The sequence below is a fragment of the Melampsora larici-populina genome (assembly GCF_000204055.1).
Source record: "Melampsora larici-populina 98AG31 unplaced genomic scaffold MELLAscaffold_41, whole genome shotgun sequence".
NCBI classification, from domain to species: domain Eukaryota; kingdom Fungi; phylum Basidiomycota; class Pucciniomycetes; order Pucciniales; family Melampsoraceae; genus Melampsora; species Melampsora laricis-populina.
Window position 1 is genome coordinate 681,095 of NW_006768805.1, and position 21,839 is coordinate 702,933.

Below are 21,839 nucleotides of genomic sequence, written 5' to 3' on the forward strand. Positions count from 1 at the left end.
GAATTAGAGAAAATGATGCATGGTAAGGACGTTTTCTTTTCGATGATTAATCTTGAAGTTAACTCATCTGTTGATTTTCGAATGTATAGGTCCATCTCCATTATTATCCATAGAACTTATCAACCATCTAAACCTGTATCACTATATCTTTACGATCCCCAAAAGATTTGAAAATGAGATTCCAACCTCAACAATCAAACCAGATCTATCCATTCGAATCTCAAGAGTGATTCATGAATTTCTAAATCAAAAAGAGTCGAATGGGATTCAATTAAATCCCACCTTAAAAGACACTTTGATTCGATTTAAATCAATTTTGTTTATCTCGGCTTCCGTTTCTCCATTTTATCATCAATTTGTTAAACTTAAACAAAGGGACGTTTGGGTAGGAGAGTTTGTGATATCTGAAAGTATTAAAGTTGAGTGATTCCTTTTTCTTTCATCCTCCTGATTGCTTTAACCTAAAAGACCAAACCCAAAGCTGATTTCATTTTTTTATGTGTGGGACAATGTAGTTTTCAAATTACTATAAAACTATTGTTAGTCATTTGTTTCATTCGATTGATTTAATAGAAGAAGAAATCCGACATCAAAAAGAAGACATCACAAGGGGGATTGAAGAAAGTGAAAAGAGGTTAAGATTAGGACAACTTTTAAGATCGGTTCATGTACATGATTTGAATCGAAAAAAATCAAATCAAGTCACTGAAAGTCTAAATTTAAATTTGGATTGGAAACTTACATTAGTTTGGAATTTGGTGTATAGGATCGGTTTATTAAATTCGATTGGTTTGTTTTTTTTTCCAATTCCAATTCTTTGATTTTTTTGTTGGATTTTGGGGAAATGAATCTGATTGAAAATTGGTTTGTGTTTTGGAAATATGAAAATTAAAGATGAAAAAGAAAGTCAAGAGTTGGTGGAATGGTTTAATGGTTTGGTCAATCAAATTGATCAACTTGGTTTAAGTTATACTTTAACACATGAATTCGATTTAGAACTTTTAAATGTTGAGTTTGCAGATTTTTTTTTTCTCATTCATCTTATAAAAAAAAATCACACACATTGGATCTGTCGTCATGATCAACTAATCTTGTTCACTTTTTCCGTTTTTTTCCTTCTTCCTTTTACCATTTTGGTGCTTTTTGGATTGGATTGGATTGGATTTTATCAGGGTAAAGAGATATGTGAAGTTTTAAAAATTAAACCTAATCCTGAAATTTCAAATTATTTAAAGTTTTGTATTAATGAAAAATTAAAATCACCTAATTTAAATAAAGATCAATTAAAAGAAAAATTAATTGAATTGGTTCAATCTTAAATTTGTAAAGTACATATGTATTTCTTCATTATGGTGATTAAACAAAAAGAAATAATAAGGATTTGTAAATACCTGATTTGATTTTTTTTTGGTTTTCTTTTGGGGGGGGCAAAGGTATGGAGATAAAGACATTTTTAAAAAAACACTTTATCATACAACCATTGGAACTAGAGTATATTAAGATTAAAGTAATTTGTTTGAAAGGAAGAAAAAAAGTAACCTTAGAAAATGGAATTTTGATTTGTTTAAAGAGGGACTTGGTTACTTATAACTTAGGATGTGTGTTTTTGCATTGTGTGGTATGTACTATGTACATAGTAATCAATTGTGAATTATAAAGTTGTATGGATTATAAGTTGATTCTTGATCTTATCGGAGTCTCCTACCATTGACAATTAGCTTATAAGCTTAACAAACCCATCATCTGCGTGGCCGTGCTGTGGATTCGTGGTTTTACCTTGCTACAGGCCATTGCTAATAGCGCTAAGCAAAGGACTTGACAATTTCCTTACTCAATACAAGCGGAGAGCGAAAAGTCAAAGGACTTGTGTCTTACACAATCATCATTGACTTCCTCTTAAGCTAGACTCAGACCAGCATAAGATAATGAAACCATGCGTAGGCGTTGGAAGGAAGCGGATGATGATGTTCCAGAAGTTGATGACCAAGGGAAAGATTCAGAACCCAACGACTCAGCCGCACTTCAAACAAATCAAAAACCTCGACTTTCTTGCTGATGGAGTCTTCACCATCCAATTATCTCATTGAGGTTTATTTTTTTGACTTGACCAATTTCTCTTGGTATGTTCCCTTAGGATTTTGAATTGGTTCCCCAAAAATCATGATAATGTGGTTTGTCAAAAGCTTAGACAATTTTCGCCATAGCCAGACTTAATGAGTTTGGCAGGGACTGTGTGGCAACTCTCTGCCCTGACAAAGTCGGTTCTGCTCCACTATATGTTTATGGTGTAGTTTGACTAAATTGCTGCATTGGAGTTCTCTAAAAGGGTAATGATATATCAAGGTTTGGTGTAGGAAATCAGGGACTAGTTCATCTATACATCTCTATTTACTATGGCACTATGATCCACACAAGATGATAATGAGAAAAGACACAAGCAAAATGGCATCAAGCAGAAATAATACCCTCTATCACTGAACTGTGTATGTCAAGGTTGACAAGCATATCCTATCAGATCACACTAATGCTGAGTAGGCCTGATGTATGTGGATGTACAACTATCATTGTTTCTCTACTACTATGAACCAAGCCAACGTGAAATACCAAGCATTCATCCTAGATCTTTTGTAACAAATGAAGGATTGTGTCATCCAGGAATTGCACGTTTCCTGTGGGACCATTGGTTCAATCTGAATCAAGATCGCTAAAAGTCTGGTCCGGAATGTCATAGATCGAGTCATCTACGAGAACATCAGCCAAAGAATCATCAGAGTCAGAGTCGGCGGTGTCGGTTGCCTTGCTTTCCAATCCACCCAGTTTGGTCCCCTCTCTGCCTGAGATACCACGAAAGACTCCAGCTTGATTGAAAGCTGCTGATACCACGAGAAAGGCGGCAATGATGACAAGCTTCATGATAAGATGCTAATTTGCTGACCAAGTGTTAGTAATGGAAATTGTGACAAAAACCAGTGAGTGAAATATTCTAAGACTCACCAAGAATATTCAAGCAATTAAATCTGTTTTTTTGTCAAAGTGGGCTTTAGATGAGAGCTGAGTATATCTAAGCCCATCAGAATGGTAAAGAGAGTAACAATAAACAAGCTCAGTCCAATGATAACATATATATTCCTACATTGTTCATGTAACTGGTTGGCTGACAAAAATAGTAGAGAAACATACCAAGACAATTGGGCAGGTCAGGTGAAAAAACCTTGAGAAGATGATGGAAGAGTGATCAGTGGAAGGGTGGACCTTTTTTATCCGTCAAAGAGCAGCTGAGACACTGGGCTCCGTGTTCTGCCTGCTCATCAATCCTTGGAAGCCGAACATGGCATCAGAGAGATCTGACATTGTGCCTGACACAAGTCCTGGCATGCTTGGATCTCCTGTCAGATTACATAAAAGTTTTGGAAAGCAAGATTCACTTTTCATGACATCACAGGAAGTGGCTCCTGTGAAATAGAAAAGATAAGGGATTGGCTGGCTGACCAAATTTTTCATGAAGATCGGGTTTGGGAGCATGATACTTTGGTTGATTACATCATCTCCGCAAAGCCGAATTGTCTTGGATTCTGAGATGTAGGCTGATCTAAGTTTCATATTGTGGGGAAGCCAATTCTGGTGGTGTATGACATGTTTCCTCTTGATTATTTTTCCTCTGCTTGTAGCACATAAATCTCAAGGGGTGTGATTTCCTGTGCTTATCCTCATCAGCAGTTGCCAGTTTTACAGACAGAGAGTAGAGATTGGCCAACCTGCTGGCTGTCCAGCTGATCATCAAGTCTCAGAAGTGGAACACAATGTTGCAGAGATCTGACACTGCATATGCTTGAAATTGCTTCACAGAGCTTATGAGATTTGGTGTGAGATCTAAAGGCGTAGGCTGGTCTGAGTCTTGTATTTTGCAAAAGCCATTTTTGAAATGTGAATGACACAAGTCCTATGGTACCTGGCTCTGGATTTACTTTTCTTGACACCACAGGCAGCGGTGAAACAGAACAAGATAAGGGATTACCTGAGCTGCTGGCAGACCAAATCTTTCATTGGGGATCATGTTCTGTAACATGATGGTGTGGTTTCTTAAATCACCTCTGCAAAGTTGTATTGTCTTTGATTCTAGAATATAGGCTTATCTGAGTTTTGTCTTGTGGGGAAGGCAACTTTGACTGGGTATGCTGTTTCCTCTTGATTCTTTGGTCTCCGCTTGTATCACATGAATGTTTTACGGGGTGTGATTTCCTTGGCTTGTCATTATCAGCTGTTGCCAGTGAAACAGACAGAGAATAGAGATTGGCAGAGGAGCTGGCTGTCTACCTGGTCATCAAGAAAGTTGAACATGTCATTGCAGAGATCTGATGCTGTGTATGCTTGAAAATGCTCCACAGAGCTCATTAGATTTACTAAAATTTCAAGGTGTAGGCTGGTCTGTGTCTTGCATTTTGCATTAAAGGGGGCTCAGGTTAAGATTTTTGTGGCCTTTTTTTAAAAATTGGGAAAGTTCTTTGACAGTACCAGGCTTTACAAGGTTTTTACAGTCAAAGCAGCAAAATTATGTGACCTGAGCCCCCCTAATAGCAATATTTGAAATGAAGTGAAAAGAGGTTAAGATTAGGTCAACTTTTAAGATTGGTTCATGTACATGATTTGAATAGAAAAAAATCAAATCAAGTGACCAAAAGTTTAAATTTAAATTTGGATTGGAAACTTACATTAGTTTGGAATTTGGTGTATAGGATTGGTTTATTAAATTTGATTGGTTTGTTTTTTTTTCCAATTCCAATTCTTTGATTTTTTTTGTGGATTTTGGGGAAATGAATCTGATTGAAAAATTGGTTTGTGTTTTGGAAATATGAAAATTAAAGATGAAAAAGAAAGTCAAGAGTTGGTGGAATGGTTTAATGGTTTGGTCAATCAAATTGATCAACTTGGTTTAAGTTATACTTTAACACATGAATTCGATTTAGAACTTTTAAATGTTGAGTTTGCAGATTTTTTTTTTCATCCATTTTATAAAAAAAATTCATACAAATTAGATCTATCGTCAAAAATCAACTAATTTTTTCCTTTTTTTTCCTTTTTTTTCCTTTTTTTTCCTTTTTCCTTTTACCTTTTGGGAATTTTGGTGCTTTTTGGTGCTTTTTGGATTGGATTTCATCAGGGTAAAGAGATATGTGAAGTTTTAAAAATCAAACCTAATCCTGAAATTTCAAATTATTTAAAGTTTTGTATTAATGAAAAATTAAAATCACCTAATTTAAATAAAGATCAATTAAAAGAAAAATCAATTAAATTAGTTAAATCTTAAATTTGTAAAGTACATATGTATTTCTTCATTATGGTGATTAAACAAAAAGAAATAAGTTAAGGATTTGTAAATACCTGATTTGATTTTTTTTTTATTTTTTTGGGGGGCAAAGGTATGGGGATAAAGATATTTTTAAAAAACACTTTATCATACCACCATTGGAACTAGAGTATATTAAGATTAAAGTAATTTGTTTGGAAGGAAGAAAAAAAGTAACCTTAGAATATGGAATTTTGATCTGTTTAAAAAGAGACTTGGTTACTTATAACTTGAGATGTGTGTTTTTGTATTGTGTGGTATGTACTATGTACATAGTAATCAATTGTGAATTATAAAGTTGTATGGATTATAAGTTGATTCTTAAACTTATCAAAGCCTCCTACCAATAACAATTAACTTACAACAAACCCATCATCTGCGTGGCCGCGCTGGGGATTCATGATTTTACCTCGGTACAAGCCATTGCTCATAGCGCTAGGCAAAGGACTTCACCATTAACTTACGTGATACAAGCGCAGAGCGAACAGTCAAAGGATTCTTGTCTTACACAATTGACTTCCTCGCAATACAAGACTCAGAGTAGACCCTAACAGTCCCTCCTTAAACCGCGCGCGACGTTTGGTGTGGGTTAAGCAAGACTCAGACCAGCATAAAATAATGAAACTTTGCGTAGGCGTTGGAACTTGAAGCGAGCGGATCATGATGTTCCAGAAGTTGATGACCAAGGGAAAGATACAGAACCTATCGACTCAGCCGCTCTTCAAACAAATAAAAAACCTTGACTTTCTTGCCAATGGAGCCTTCACCATCCAATCATCTCATTGAGGTTTATTTTTTTGACTTGACCAATTTCTCTTGGTATGTTCCCTTAAGATTTTGAATTGGTTCCCCAAAAATCATGATAATGTGGTTTGTCAAAAGCTTAGACAATTTTCGCCATAGCCAGACTTAATGAGTTTGGCAGGGACTGTGTGGCAACTCTCTGCCCTGACAAAGTCGGTTCTGCTCCACTATATGTTTATGGTGTAGTTTGACTAAATTGCTGCATTGGAGTTCTCTAAAAGGGTAATGATATATCAAGGTTTGGTGTAGGAAATCAGGGACTAGTTCATCTATACATCTCTATTTACTATGGCACTATGATCCACACAAGATGATAATGAGAAAAGACACAAGCAAAATAGCATCAAGCAGAAGTAATACCCTCTATCACTGATGGATGTCAAGGTTGACAAGCATATCCTACCAGATCACACTAATGCTGAGTAGGCCTGATGTATGTGGATGTACAACTATCATTGTTTCTCTACTACTATGAACCAAGCCCACATGAAATACCAAGCATTCATCCTAGGTCTTTTGTAACAAATGAAGGATTATGTCATCCAGGGATTGCACGTTTCCTGTGGGACCATTGGTTCAATCTGAATCAAGATCGCTAAAAGTCTGGTCCGGAATGTCGTGGACCCAGTCCGCTATGACAATATCAGCCAAAGAATCATCAGAGTCAGAGTCGGCGGTGTCGGTTGCCTTGCTTTCCAATCCACCCAGTTTGGTCCCCTCTCTGCCTGAGATACCATGAATGACTCCAGCTTGATTGAAAGCTGCTGATATCACGAGAAAGGCGGCAATGATGACAAGCTTCATGATAAGATGCTAATTTGCTGACCAAGTGTTAGTAATGGAAATTGTGACAAAAACCAGTGAGTGAAATATTCTAAGACTCACCAAGAATATTCAAGCAATTAAATCTGTTTTTTTGTCAAGGTGGGCTTTAGATGAGAGCTGAGTATATCTAAGCCAATCAGAATGGTAAAGAGAGTGACAATAAACAAGCTCAGTCCAATGATAACATATATATTCCTACATTGTTCATGGAGCTGGTTGGCTGACAAAAATAGTAGAGAAACATACCAAGACAATTGGGCAGGTCAGGTGAAAAAACCTTGATAAGATGATGGAAGAGTGATCAGTGGAAGGGTGGACCTTTTATATCTGTCAAAGAGCAGCTGAGACACTGGGCTCCGTGTTCTGCCTGCTCATCAATCCTTGGAAGCCGAACATGGCATTGGAGAGATCTGACATTGTGCCTGACACAAGTCCTGGCATGCTTGGATCTCCTGTCAGATTACATAAAAGTTTTGGAAAGCAAGATTCACTTTTCATAACATCACAGGAAGTGGCTCCTGTGAAATAGAAAAGATAAGGGATTGGCTGAGCCCCTGGCTGGCTGACCAAAGTTTTCATGAAGATCGGGTTTGGGAGCATGATACTTTGGTTGATTACATCATCTCCGCAAAGCCGAATTGTCTTGGATTCTGAGATGTAGGCTGATCTAAGTTTCATATTGTGGGGAAGCCAATTCTGGTGGTGTATGACATGTTTCCTCTTGATTATTTTTCCTCTGCTTGTATCACATAAATCTCAAGGGGTGTGATTTCCTGTGCTTATCCTCATCAGCAGTCGCCAGTTTGACAGACAGAGAGTAGAGATTGGCCAAGCTGCTGGTTGTCCAGCTGATCATCAAGTCTCAGAAGTGGAACACAATGTTGCAGAGATCTGACACTGCGTATGCTTGAAATTGCTTCACAGAGCTTATGAGATTTGATGTGAGATCCAAAGGTGTAAGCTGGTCTGAGTCTTGTATTTTGCAAAAGCCATTTTTGAAATGTGAATGACACAAGTCATATGGTACTTGGCTCTCCTGTCAGATTATGTAAGATATTGTTAATATAGGCTGATCTGAGTTTCATCTGGTGGGGAAGGCAATTTTGACTGTGTATGCTGTTTCCTCTTGATTCTTTGGTCTCCACTTGTATCACATGAATGTTTTACGCGGTGTGATTTCCTTGGCTTGTCATTATCAGCCATTGCCAGTGAAACAGACAGAGAATAGAGATTGGCAGAGCTGCTTGCTGTCCACCTGGTCATCAAGGAAGTTGAGAATGACATTGCGGGGTTCTGATGTTGCATATCCTTGAAATTTTGCCACAGAGCTTATTAGATTTCACGTAAACTTTCAAGGTGTAGGCTGGTCTGTGTCTTGTATTTTGCATTCAGGGTGCTCAGGTTAAGATTTTTACAGCCTTTTTCTAAAGCGTTGGGAAAAGCCTTTTATGGTACCAGACTTTAAAAAGTTTTCCCATTTATAAAAAAAATTGTCTTTCTGAGCGGCAAATTTACACAAATTTGCTGCTCAACATATTTTTGGGATGACTTAAAACTTTTCCCAATTTCATAGACTTTTGTGTGAATTGCATGAAATTGGGGGAAGTTTTTATGGTCAAAGCAGCAAAATGATGTGACCTGAGCCCCCCTAATAGCCAATTTTGAAACATGTATGACACAAGGCATGTGTCAGTTGGCTCTCCTGTCAGATCACATAAAAGTTTTGGAAGTTGAGATTTATTTTTCTTTAACCCACAGGCAGTGACTGCAGTGAAACAGAAAAAGATAAGGGATTGCCTGAGCCGCTGGCCGACCAAATCTTTCATTGGGGATCAAGTTCTGGAACATAATGGTGTGGTTTCTTACATCACCTCTGCAAAGTTGTATTGTCTTTGATTCTAGAATGTAGGCTGATCTGAGTTTCATCTTGTGGGGAAAGTAATTTTGACTGTGTATGATGTTTCCTCTTGATTCTTTGATCTCCACTTGTATCACATGGATGTTTTACAGGGTGTGATTTCCTTGGCTTGTCATTATCAGCCGTTGCCAGTGAAACAGACAGAGAATAGAGATTGGCAGAGGAGCTGGCTGTCTACCTGGTCATCAAGGAAGTTGAACATGAAATTGCAGAGATCTGATGCTGTATATGCTTGAAATTGCTCCACAGAGCTCATTAGATTTTACTAAAATTTCAAGGTGTGGGCTGGTCTGTGTCTTGTATTTTGCATCACTGCCAACATAGATGCCTTGGGTTGAGAAATCTTAGGCATCATTGGAGGCAAATCTTTGGACAGACCTTGTCCGAGGTTTTTGTCCAAGGTGTTCCGATGCGCTGAGAATTACCTTTGACAGCATCTTTCTGGGTTTGAAATTCGAGAATACCTCAAATTTTTTGATCCGAGGTAAATATGTTGGTGGTGCATTAAGGGGGCTCAGGTTAAGATTTTTGCAGTCTTTTTTAAAAAATCAGGAAAGTTCTTTTACAGTACCAGGCTGTCCAAGATTTTTACAGTCAAAGCAGCAAAATGATGTGACCTGAGCCCCCCTAATAGCAAATTTTGAAATGTGTATGACACAAGTCCCGCAATAGTTGGCTCTCCTGTCAGATCACATAAAAGTTTTGAAAATCCAGATTTAGCAGTGGCTCCTGTGAAACAGAAAAGATAAGGGGTTATCTGAGCTGCTTGCTGAGCAAATGTTTCATTGGGGATCAAGTTCTTTCTGGAACATGATGCTGCGGCATCATCTCTGCAAAGCCGTATTTTCTTGGGTCAGGACAAGCTTTTGATAGAAAAAAAGATGAATTGAGTCAAGCCTCTCTCATCTTCATTTACATCAAGTAATCAGCTGATTATATAACCTGACACAGTCCGATGGTTGCATCTTTTGCAAGGGGGCCTTTCCACATATAATAGTCTTTGAGGGAACCTACTTGCTGAGAAGGGGCTGCTTGAGAAGTAGGTCTAGCTTGACAATTGCAAAATGAGCACATGTATTTGTTTGGATTCCACTGTTTTTGTGATGCCAAGTAAGAACCTTGAGGTTACCAGCATAGGTGGCTCTGCAGGTGCTATTCAATAATATCGGTTTTTTTTGATGGGCTTTGGATTTGAAGACCTGTACAATGTGATTAGGCGTTTTGAAAAAAAGAAAAGATGAAGAACAAGACAAAATAAAGATTACCTGATGTGATGATGATTATATATTTTGAGGGGTTTGATATGATGAGAATTTGATTGAAGAAAATTGTGAAGAGTTTGGGAATGCTTTAAGATAAGATTCAATTCAACTTCAAGAAGATGTGACACTGTCATTTGATTCTTGAACAAGATGAAGTCATTGAAAATGTGATAATCGAGGTGAGGTTATGATAAAATGTGGTTTGTAGAAATGTAGTTTCCTAAGATATCTTTACATATGTAGTTTGAATTTTAAGAGTGATCGATGGCATCAACTGAGCGATGACCAATCCAACTAATCAACTTGACCATCAACTATTGAAAAATCTCGATGACCGTCAACAAGAAAACAACGATCAAGATAATGAAACTAACAAGAAAGTGAAGAGTATATTAAAAACATTAGAAATTGAACAAATCGATCAAGAATCTATCATCAAAAAAGTAAATATTAATCCATCCATCCATCCATCCATCCATCCATCCATCCATCCATCCATCCATCCATCCATCCATCCATCCATCATCATTAACCAATAAGAAACTGATTTTAGATATTTTAGATTTTAGAATCATATCAGTCTACTGGAATTAATTCAGATTCAGAATGTAAGTACTAGAATCATTCATTCATTCATTTCAAGTTGAATCTGATCAAAACTGACACTTGTGGTTCTTTTCGAATAGGTTATTCTACTTTAGCATCACAAGTTTCAATTCATGATCAATTATCAAATTATTTAGATTTGAACCTTTATCAATATTTACATCACCCAGATCATTCAGTGAAATCGGATGCTGAACTTGGTAGGTACTTTTCATTTAACTCGATAGGTTTTTCACTTTTCTAATAAGTTTGATTCGATGTTCTATAGATTCAAATCAATCAAATCAATTTCTACATTTACGATCTCATCTTCAAGTTAGTATATCTCCTCTATAGTTCATTTTGGATTTGATTCTGATTACTGAATCTTCCCAGTAGTCATCTCAAGATACATTGAAATCTCTAACCGACTTTTTAAATTTATTTCAATCTGATTTATCAACCGTTTCAAGTTCGATAGCTGATTTACAAGCAAGATCTAAACTTTTAGAAACTCGACTTGATGCTAGACGAAGCTCTTTAAACATCTTAACGCCTTATATTTCTCAAACAATCATACCACCTGATTTGATTAATCTTATTGTAGAAAGTAATCCAAGTTCAAAATGGTTTCAACCGATTTCTCTATTAGAATTTCATCTTTCTAAAATCAGATCTTCTACTACCACAACAAAAGAAAACCATCCTACTTTAATGATTGTAGATAAACTTTGTTTGTTAGCTGCTTTTAAGATTAGGACGTTTTTCTTAAATGCCTTAAAACCGTTTCGAACTTCAATTTCAACTAATCTTCAAATCACTCAAGCTTCAGTTTTTTTAAAACATAGATCTCTTTTTGGTTTTCTTCAACGTTGTGCTGCTCGTACGGCTCATGAAGTTCAAAAGGCATATCTAGGGACAATCAGATGGTACCTTGAAACTGGTCTTAGACGTTATGTACGTGCATTAGACAAGATTAGGGCTAGAGGTTGGATTAAGTTGGGTGCTATCGGAGTTATTTCACCGGGTTTTCAATCCACAACTTTACCTTTACCTGATTCTATTATTCATCAAGCTTTTATTGAAGGTCCTGATATCATTCTAGCTTATATGGCAGATCCCAATGATTTCGTTAGTCTTCTTCTCCTTTTTTCCATCAAATCTTCTTGAATTCATTTAAACTAATCCGAAACATGATTTAATGGAAATTAGAAACAATCACCTGAAGCTCTCTTTCGATCACTTTCATTAGTAGTCATTGATAACATTGGAGTAGAGTATCAATTTGTGAAAAACTTTTTCGGTCTTCCTTTACCTCAACAAGATCAAAATCAAGAACAAGAGGTCGGATCATTTCAAACTAGACTTAATTCAAGAAGTAGGGCTTCATCTATTAGTCATCCAGTACCAGCCCGTAGAGGATCATCTATTACTCCTCATCAACCTCATCATCCACGTCCACCTCCTAGTATCATTAGCAGCTTTACTGATAGTGAGTTTAATGGCAGTCTTGATTCTGATCATCAACCTGCTCTTGATCATGTTTGGAAACAAATTGTTGCACCTGTTCTTGAATATCATAAAGTAGGTTGTGTTGATTTTCCTTTACTCATTTCTTTGACTCATATCTGATCAGGTTTCTCTTGGGGGGTGATGGGTATCTTGTAGACTTTTACAACTAAGATTTTAGAAAGCTCAATAGATACAACAAGTTTATACGCCATGATCAAATTAAATGAAAGGTTAATCAAATCAGTTTCAAAATCCAATCAAAATCCAATCGAAAATCATTTAATTAGTTTAAAACTTTCGATTTGGCCATTTTTTCAAACTTCATTAAATTTAGAAAAAGAATCAATCAAGAAATTGATTGGAAGTAAAAATTTTGATGGACTAATGAAGATTGGAAAAAAGTATGGTAGGTTTGTATTTATTTTGGTTGGAGTTTGTGATCAAGTTATTTTAGAAACACAAGGAGGAGAAGAAGAAGGGGAAATGGGGGAAGTAGGGAAAAAGGAAAAGGAAGAAGAAGAACAAAGAAAAGAAGAAGAACAAAAGGTTTTCAGAGAGTTGGGATTGATTAGAGAAATGATTGATAAGTTCATTGAAGATGAAAGTAAAGTTAAAGATAAAAAAGCGAAGATTGAAAAATTTTATCATGAGATTCTTGATGAGATTTTGGTAAGCTAGTCTCTTGCTTTGTTATTATCTGTGTGTTGAGATGATTTGATTGATTGAATACCCTGATGGGATGTTTTTATTTTATTAGAGTCATTCTTTTAGTCATTTTTATCTTCAAGGCGAATTAGCTCATTGGAAAGAGATGTTGAGAAGAATTCAAAATTTATAATTCACATCACATCAATCGAAAAAAAACAATCAAATGTAAGAAGGCGAAATGGAATTCTGAATAAGTTGTAGGATTTTTTAGTTGAAAGGCTTTTTAGTCTTTGTGAGGTTTTGTTGGATTCTTTCTCTGGGATTCAAATGATCATTGTTTTTAGTTTTGGTAAATATATTTTGCATTGATTTTGGTTTTGTTTCCTGGTGATGAGATTTTTTTTGTTACACTTACACTTGCTTTTGTAATATTAAAAATACTTTTTGATCTGCTTGTTCTTTTATGCGATTTGACAAGTCTGATGAACCAAGGAATTTACGCCTGGACAGAGTCAGTATTCCAAGATCAGTTTTATATTATGATTGATATCTTTGTATCTCATACTTGCAAATATCTTACTTTTAGATCATCTTACATCTTTTGATTGGAATTGAAATCTCTTTCAATGGCTCTGAAAGAAGTGGACTATAACAATCTATCTAACATAGTAGACCATCCTCACACCATTCTTGCATCCTACAAGCCCTGGTCATATCACTGTCCAAGGACCCCTTGGCTTTGGTCCCCCAAGACAAATATGCCTGCAGTGATTCCAAAATACCATCAGATGAGATCTTCTGATCAGACATCCACATTAAACACACTGGTGATTGTCTTGACACTACAAAAATGAATTCAAACAGGCTCAGAAAATTTGAATCAATTATGTAAACAGATCTATCATATTTTTGAACCAGAAGTTAAAATCGTATTTAAACTAAAAAGAGGAGAGAAACAAGCAGTTCAGGGTGGTTCAGAAATCAACTTCAAGGAGTGGTTGGAGGAGCTTGAAAACTGGAGGTCTTTTGTAAGATATCATATGAGCAAGACATTTCAATAGAACACATATATACATTTAATGACATTTCAAGAACCAATATACACTCTTGGTTTCAATCCTTGACTTACAAATCATTTGAGATATACAAAACTATATCACTAGTAAGAGCATCTTCAATGTTGCTGGATCCAAAAACTTGTACAGGCTGGTTTTTCCTTTGGAGGAACAGGTGGATTTGGTGTTTGGCAACAGCATCATGCAGTGTGCATATGAGCTGCAATCTCAATTCCCAATAGGGGTTGCTCTGAGTTTCAACTCATGTCACATAAAACCCAATAGGTCTACAATCTTGCTCAATCTTTCTCATTCAAGATCTATCAATACATCAAAATTGGATGGATGCCCTGATATTTGTCATTGTTTGGCAAAACACCTTTTGGAGGGTGGCTTTGAGAATGTTTGCTTGGTCAGCAAATTTGCTCAACTGAGAATGGGAGTGTTTTAATTCCAAAACAACAAGGTCACACCCATGGCCAGCTGTGTGACCTTGGTGTCAGCACTGTACCTTTTGGCAAGAGAGTGTGAAAATATACAAGCTCAGTCCATTGAAAACATATATATTCTTTCATTGTTTATGTAGCTGGTTGGCTGGAAAAAATTGCAGGGAAATGTACCAAGACAATTGGGCAGGTTGGTAGAAAACATTTTCACTCTCTTTATCATTCTGATTGGCTTAGATATCATTGGTTCTCATCTAAATCCCACCTTTACAAACCTTTTTCAGATTTAATTGCTTGTAGCTTTGGTGAGTCTTAAAATATTTCATCAATCTGTTTTTGTCACATTTTTTTACTAATACTTTTTGAACAAATTAGAATCTTATGACTCACCAAGAAGCTCCAAGAAATCAAGTCAAGTCTTAAAAACGTTTGTGAAGGTTGGATTTGGATGAAAACACTATTGGCACAGCCCCCCACCAAGCATTGTTCCACATTGGTTCTCAACTTTCAATGTATAGGCTGGTCTGATTCTGACAATATTGTACAGAAGCTGATTTCAACTTCACACAACACATGCAATCCTTTGATTGCATCACATGAACATTTTAGCAATCATGACCACCTTTGCTTGAAGCTAGTGTAAGTAAAGTAGTGAGATAAGACCTCAGAGCTTACCCAGCATGGCTGAATCCAAATGACTAAACAATAGGTTTCTTTCAAAAACATAGCATGCATTGCTCATTTGCAAAAAGGCACAGTGTTGACACCAAGGTCACACAGCTGGCCATGGGTGTGATCTTATTTTTTTTGGAATTGACACACTCCCATGCTCAGGTCAGCAAATTTGCTGACCTAGCGGAGCATTCTCAAAGCCACTCCCCAAAAGGCATTTTTCCAAAGAATGACAAATATTAGGGCATCCATCCAATTTTTAAGTATTGTTAGATCCTGAATGAGAAATATTGATCCATTCACTACTTGCTACTTTAGCTCTGGTAGAGTGTTTTGAGATAGTTAGGTATGTTACTTACATACTCTCTGACAAATACTTGTCCTATGTCCGCCCTTAAGGCACAATCCTTACAATCTAGTCAAGATTGTGCGGGTTGGGGTAGCGGGGGCCCCGGCCTGGGGCTTGGTTTTCTGGCACCAACTGGCCCTGAGATTTGGTTCTTGGGAACCAGTCTTGCCAGGCTGGGGACCTCCATTGGGTCTGAGGGTGGGATGTCATTTTTTCTGTTGGGTGGGTGGGGTGGTTGACGAAAACAAAAAATGTGAACTCAGAACCTTTGCTAAGGATCTTCTGAGTCTAGAGATGATGGACTTGCAACAATGAAAACTTATTCTATGGTGACTAGAGTTTGAGAAGGTGGGAGCGTGTATTGGGAAAAACTTCCCTTGCAGTGCATGGCCTTGTTTGCACTACTTGTCTAGTGACCAAGTGCTGTGCGGGTATCTCACGTTACCACCTCTTGCGGTTGCTGCAAGCCATCATGGACCTATGAAGCATCTATGTTATGATGGTTCTCTCCAGGAAGATTGTAGACCTATTGGGTTTTCTGTGACATGAGTTGCAACTCAAAGCAACCCCTATTGGGAATTGAGATTGGAGCTCATATGCACACTGCATGATGCTGTTGCCAAACACCCCTCCAAGGGAAAAACCGACCTGTACAAGCTTCCAGATTCAGCAACCTTGAAGATGCTCTCACTATTGATACAATTTTATCTCAAATGATTTGTCAGTCAAGGGTTGAAAGAACTTGAGACCCAAGCATATATGTATCTTGGTTCTCAAAATGTCATCAAATGTATATATGCGTTCTATTGAAATGTCTTCATCATATGATATTTCACACAAGATCTCCAGTTGTCAAGCTCCTCCAACCACCTCCTGAAATTGATTTCTGAAGCACCCTGACCTGCTTATTTATCTACTCTTTTTATCTTCAAAAACAGTCATCATTCCAACTTCTGGTTCAAAATATGATAGAAGATTTCTAAGTGAGGTCTAAGGATCAATGCCTCCTGCTCATGAAAGTGTTGGAACTTGTCTATACTCAAGCACATTGTGTAAGTACAAGTGCCACACTGATAGGATTGTAACAGACAGCGCCCCCAAGGAAAAGGGCACCCGAGCCTGAGGTATGCCTGTGTGGCAAATTTTGGCCCTTTCATTATCTTGGATTGGCTCCTTGGTGAATCTTTGCTTGGAGGCAAAATGTCACCATGCCTTGGATTCTGGCATCCAAGCCAAATACGCTGGTGATGAATGTACAAAGGTAGCAAGGGGGTGATGTAGGTTGAGTGGAAAATTGTTGCATTTAAGTTTTATCATAACCTCACCTCACATTCTCAACAACTTCATCTGTTCAAGTATCAAATAACGATATATCACATCTTCTTGAATTTAAATTGAATCCTATCTTAAAACATTTCCTTTCAAATTTCAAACTCTTCACAATTTTAATTCTCATCAATGCAACCCCCTCGGAATAAAAATCATAATCACACCAAGTCATCTTCATTTCTTCTTCTTCTTCTTCTTCTTTTCCTTTTTTTAAAAACACCTATCTACTCACATTGTACAAAATATGTACATACAAAAATAATATTATCTTATCATCATCATCATTATCTCATCATCATTTTGAAAGAAAAACACAAAAACACATCAAAAAAAACAAACAAACAAAAGAATAACAAACAGACAAACAAACAAAGAAACAAACAAAGAAAGCAAAAAGTAAAAAAAATATCGTATCATTTCCTCTCGATCCTCTATATGTATATATATAAAATAAAAGAATTCTCTCTCCTTTTTTGTATGTAGATCCCTAAAAAATATATATATATCAAAAAAAAAACAAGAAAAACAAACCCCAAAGGAATAATCTAAAAAAAAAAGTGAAGAACAATATATCAACTCTGATGATAAACTCCACTAGCAGATTTAGATCTTAAATTCTCATGATTCCTTTGAATTGAATTCGAATCTTCTCTTCTATCTGATGATTTAATAGTTCGATTAGATGAGTTGAATTGATTGGTTTGTAAATCTGTTCTAACTTTCAATCCATCTGGTTTTCCATTCGGTCTAACAAGTCGATCTCTTTCCCCTTCTTCTCTTTCTTCATCTTCTTCATGATCTTCATGATCTTCATGATCTTCTTCAGATGTTTCAGAATGCATGATAGTTAATCCAACAGCTTCTTCTGGAAACGCTTCAAATAAAACGCTATCTTGAGATCTATTATATAAATTCGATTTCTTTCTTCCATTCACATTCAAAACTGATGAAGTTGAATGATGATAAAGTGGTAAGCTTCGATCTGAACTCATACTTAACCTAGTATGATGTGTAGATGAACTCCTGGGTTGATTAATCACTCCATCTATTGTTCTTCTATTGATGGTAGGTTGATTCAATGATGTACCACTTGGATCATATCTTGATACATTTAATAAATAGACTCCTAAGAAGGTGACTACGAATCCCATGATTAATGATAATGTATTGATTGCATCTTGAGTTCCCATTCCACGAAATAAAATCAATGAAGCAAGTATTGTAGCTGTTGAAAAGCATACATAATAAATCGGATTCACACTATTCAAAGGAAATAACAAGTATGATCAGTGAATGAGGCAAATCTAATAGAATAGAACTAAAACTCACACGTTGGTAGAGAATTGATCAAGAGCTTTATTGAAGTAATTCATTTGAACAATAATACAACCCACCACCACCAAAGCAAACACATAAGTAGGTAAATGAGTTAATTGATTATTACCTGCAAATGTTAATTTGATAGCTACTCCAAATCCTTTGATAGCCATCACACTAACTGATCCAACCAATGAACAAATTGAAATATATACAATCGGTTCTTTTGGTCCATATGTGGGTGAGATTCTATAAATCATAAATAGACTGAAACAGAGCACGAATAGACAATAAATCATAAAACCTGTTCCAAAACCAATCGAGGATCATCAGCACAAGTTCAAAATCAACATATCTTCAAAGAACAAGACGAAAATGAGGATCAGTGGTTTCTTTTTTTTTCGCACTCACCAGGTTGCATAGCGTATCTTAAAATTTGATCAACTGTTTCAATTTCTTTATCTTCAGGTGCATGTAACACAATAATCACAGATCCAACCAAACAAAGTGCACAACCAATCTTTCCAATCCTACCCAACTCTTCTTTCAAGAAAAATGAAGCCAAGATCGCTCTAAAATCAAATTTCGAAAAAAAAAATCGATCAACCAATTTTAGTTTCTTTGTTTCTGAAAGAAAAGAAAGGTTAAAGGCTAGTTAAGAAGGGAAAAAGTGAAGAAGAAGAAGACTTGGGCTAAAGCTGACCAAGCGGTCGGGCAGCGTACCCTATTAGGACCGATAGCGCACCTAGAGGAGTGACGAGGATAGGAGGAGCAAAGGTGTATGCAGCAAAATTGGCAACTGAATCGAACCGAAAGAGAAGTCAAACACCTTAGCATTTCAATCTCGGGGTGAAAGAAGATATCCGAACGAACCTTCTCCAACAACCACTGAAAATCAAAATTCAAAGTTAAAACAGAGATTCAATTCAGTTTGGGAACGACCTAAAGTCTAAATCGATGTAGAATAAAGCACATACTTGTGACCATTCCAGCCCACCAAATCGGATTCCTAAGATAAGTATGACCCTCAGTAGAAGATCCAGTCCGATCAGCAGCATCCATCAATCCCTATTTTGGTCAAAAAAAAAAGAAGGATAAATCAAGATAAATGAGTTCGATGCAAAAGATATAAGATTAAACCTGTTTACTAACCTTTTTTGTAATGATCTGTTGAAACCATAAAGCATGTCAAAAGACGATCAGAAAATATAAGGTTTGGTTGAAGGATAGTCAATTGATCTAGATGATCAGGTCTTACAAATGAAGTACCAATAGCGATTGAAGAAGAGATAGCGAGACCTAGTCCAATATACCTAATCAAACGAAAAGAAAAGGTTTTCTTGTTTAGTTGATTGAATGAAATTATAAGTTATTTATTTTGAAACTACTCACTTATCCTCGAGTAAACCCATGAGGAAAGAAAGTTGATTTGAAAAAAAAAGTTGAATGAGTTATAATCCAAGTTGATGGGTTGATATATCAAAAGTTGATGTTCCAATGAAGTTGAATTATGATGATAAGAGTATGAACGATTAGTTTTGTTGAGGGTAAGTAGATAGGAGTCAATCTTCACGTCTTCTTCTTTTTCTTTTTGAAAATGTATTCGGTTAATGATATGATTAGTTTTCTTTGCTTTGGTTGTTGCTCGGTCGGATTGAATGTGTAAGAATGCTTATGTGTAAGTGTGAGTTTTATGAATCAATTTGTTTTGTTTCTTGAGATTGAGTTGACTTGGTTTTAGTTGTAATGGAATTGAAGATTGTGATGTTTGATGATGGTGGTGATGGTGATAGTGATAGTAGTTAAGCTGAATGTTCTTCTGGGTCGTTTTTTTAATCGGTGGTAAGGAGTACTCAACTGAACTGAACCGGACTAAAACTTCGACTCTCTCTGAACAGTCGATCCCTGGACTTCACTCTGTGAGCGCCTAGCACCCTGGCTTCCACACCTGTGGATGCGTCTGATCTAAGATCTGACGTTTTTTTTTGATGTTTATGGGTCATGGACGCACTACACTGCAGCTTTACGACAGCTACATTGGTGCAAACCGTGCTTCTAGACAAGAGCTCTTTGATGAGCTAACTCTTGACCCTCTAGCACTACTCGTTCCTGAGATATCCTATTGTAACGGCCAGAATCATGCTCGGATTTTGGCCTCGGTCATCAAGAAACATTTTGCGCCTTTGGGTTTTAAGCCGCAGCGAGCCAAACGGCGGAGCTACGGCCGGGTTCATTGAATAGCCCCAACCCATGTGCATCTTTTCCAGTGCTTGGAGTACCCAGGAAAGCTCCTACTGAGGTTTGTGACCAAAAATGTCGGAAATCCAGCTGATTGAGGGAGAACTCAAGGAAAAGAATTGACCTGTGTAAATTGTGACCAGATGGTGGGTTTGGGATCAGGGCTAGGTCTGGCTATGTGTATAGGTTTGTGGAAAGCTATGAAAGGTTGATTACAGAGAAAAGATGAACTCCTCATCTTTATCAAAAACAAGATATGTGTTCCCTTTTGTGTGAAGATTTTGTAACCGATTACTGATGTTTTATGGGGTCAGACTGCATCTTTGGTGCACAACAGTTGCCTATGAGCATGTGGCCAGAAAACATGCCTTTCTTATGAGTGCTACATCCATAAGGAAGCTACATATCACAGATTGGTGTGCAAGTATCACAGCTGTTTCAACAAAGATTGATTTTTTTTGAAAATCTTGCCAATGTGCAAAACCCGGGTTTTGTCCTGTTTTGTCCCTCACCCAATTTTGTCTCTCCAGGACTCCGGATAAGTCCTATAAACCCTAGGGATGAAAAAGGAATGAATCAGACCCTCCAATTTTTGCTATGTTAGGGATGAAAAAGGAATTATCCGCCCGGTCCTGGTCACATGTTTGTCAGCATGAGCCCCGTTTCCCGCGGGCTCGGGGATCTCCGGCTTCCGTACCGTCGCGGTAGGCCGGAGAATCAGGGGATTGGTCTGATACACCCCTGATAATCGTGATAATCTTGCATAAACCCATGATGCATGGGTTTACTCCGGGGATTAGGCATGTAAAATCTTGTTCACCTATCATCCTAGCAGTTTGACAAAACCAATGACAAACCCCTTAAGCCCGCCTTAAACACATGGCCTGATTGTGGAACTAGGGTATACTCACAGGTGACATGTGGGAGGTGACACGCCCTACATCCGAAATCCATCACTGCTTCATGCATCCTTGACCTTCCACACTAACACTGTTGCTTACCCTCCCACACTTCGGTCAATTTTAAAGATGCTTTTACGTGATTTTGTTGCACAGCTCAACAGTCAATCACCTCAGCTCTCTGCGACACTCAACGTCGCCGACTTTGTGCGGTTCGCCACCCTGGCCGCTGAAGCCCTACACATCGCCGGCGAATCTCTACGTCTGACATCAACTCGGTTCACCCTCATACCGTTCCTTGCAACAGCGCTATCGCCTGGATACCCCCATGACTTATATTCTGAACTATGGCAAATCATGTTTGCAATCTTACCCTCGTGTCGAATCAACCCATCTGCTACTGTCCGCAAGTTTGGCATGCAGGAGGATCTTACAACCAAGCTTCCCGAACGCTTTTTACGCGCACCCTTTTCCCAGTGTCTTGTTTGCTGCTCAAATGGCCACTCACACAACTTACATGTTCACTCGCGCCTCAACGGTTACCTGTACGACGTTGATGGCGTCCACACGATTGAGACCGTCATTCTATGCTGTTCCAGTGAGTTTCCAAATTCTATCCAAATCCCAACGTCACTG

General features: G+C 37.4%; 3 protein-coding genes across 3 annotated transcripts; 1 reads left to right on the forward strand and 2 right to left on the reverse strand.

The window, feature by feature from the left end:
• Positions 1 to 10,434: 10,434 nt before the first annotated feature.
• MELLADRAFT_117551 (uncharacterized protein) lies at positions 10,435 to 13,548 on the forward strand (the record flags this gene model as incomplete). The annotated part of the gene is made up of 9 exons (XM_007414131.1): positions 10,435 to 10,596; positions 10,716 to 10,761; positions 10,840 to 10,959; positions 11,028 to 11,074; positions 11,138 to 11,869; positions 11,951 to 12,322; positions 12,407 to 12,919; positions 13,008 to 13,409; positions 13,485 to 13,548. 8 exons carry the CDS (start codon positions 10,435 to 10,437, stop codon positions 13,086 to 13,088), a joined length of 2,073 nt encoding a protein of 690 aa, XP_007414193.1.
• Positions 13,549 to 16,905: 3,357 nt separating this feature from the next.
• MELLADRAFT_72772 (uncharacterized protein) lies at positions 16,906 to 17,678 on the reverse strand (the record flags this gene model as incomplete). The annotated part of the gene is made up of 1 exon (XM_007414172.1): positions 16,906 to 17,678. The coding sequence occupies one exon, from the start codon at positions 17,589 to 17,591 to the stop codon at positions 17,322 to 17,324; it is 270 nt and encodes an 89-aa protein (XP_007414234.1).
• Positions 17,679 to 17,822: 144 nt separating this feature from the next.
• MELLADRAFT_49802 (uncharacterized protein) lies at positions 17,823 to 19,955 on the reverse strand (the record flags this gene model as incomplete). The annotated part of the gene is made up of 9 exons (XM_007414171.1): positions 17,823 to 18,009; positions 18,079 to 18,370; positions 18,478 to 18,638; positions 18,790 to 18,865; positions 18,940 to 18,954; positions 19,044 to 19,134; positions 19,219 to 19,233; positions 19,325 to 19,379; positions 19,459 to 19,955. Coding segments are annotated over 9 exons (912 nt in total), but the record flags the coding sequence as incomplete, so codon positions are not given.
• Between the last annotated feature and the right edge of the window lie 1,884 nt (positions 19,956 to 21,839).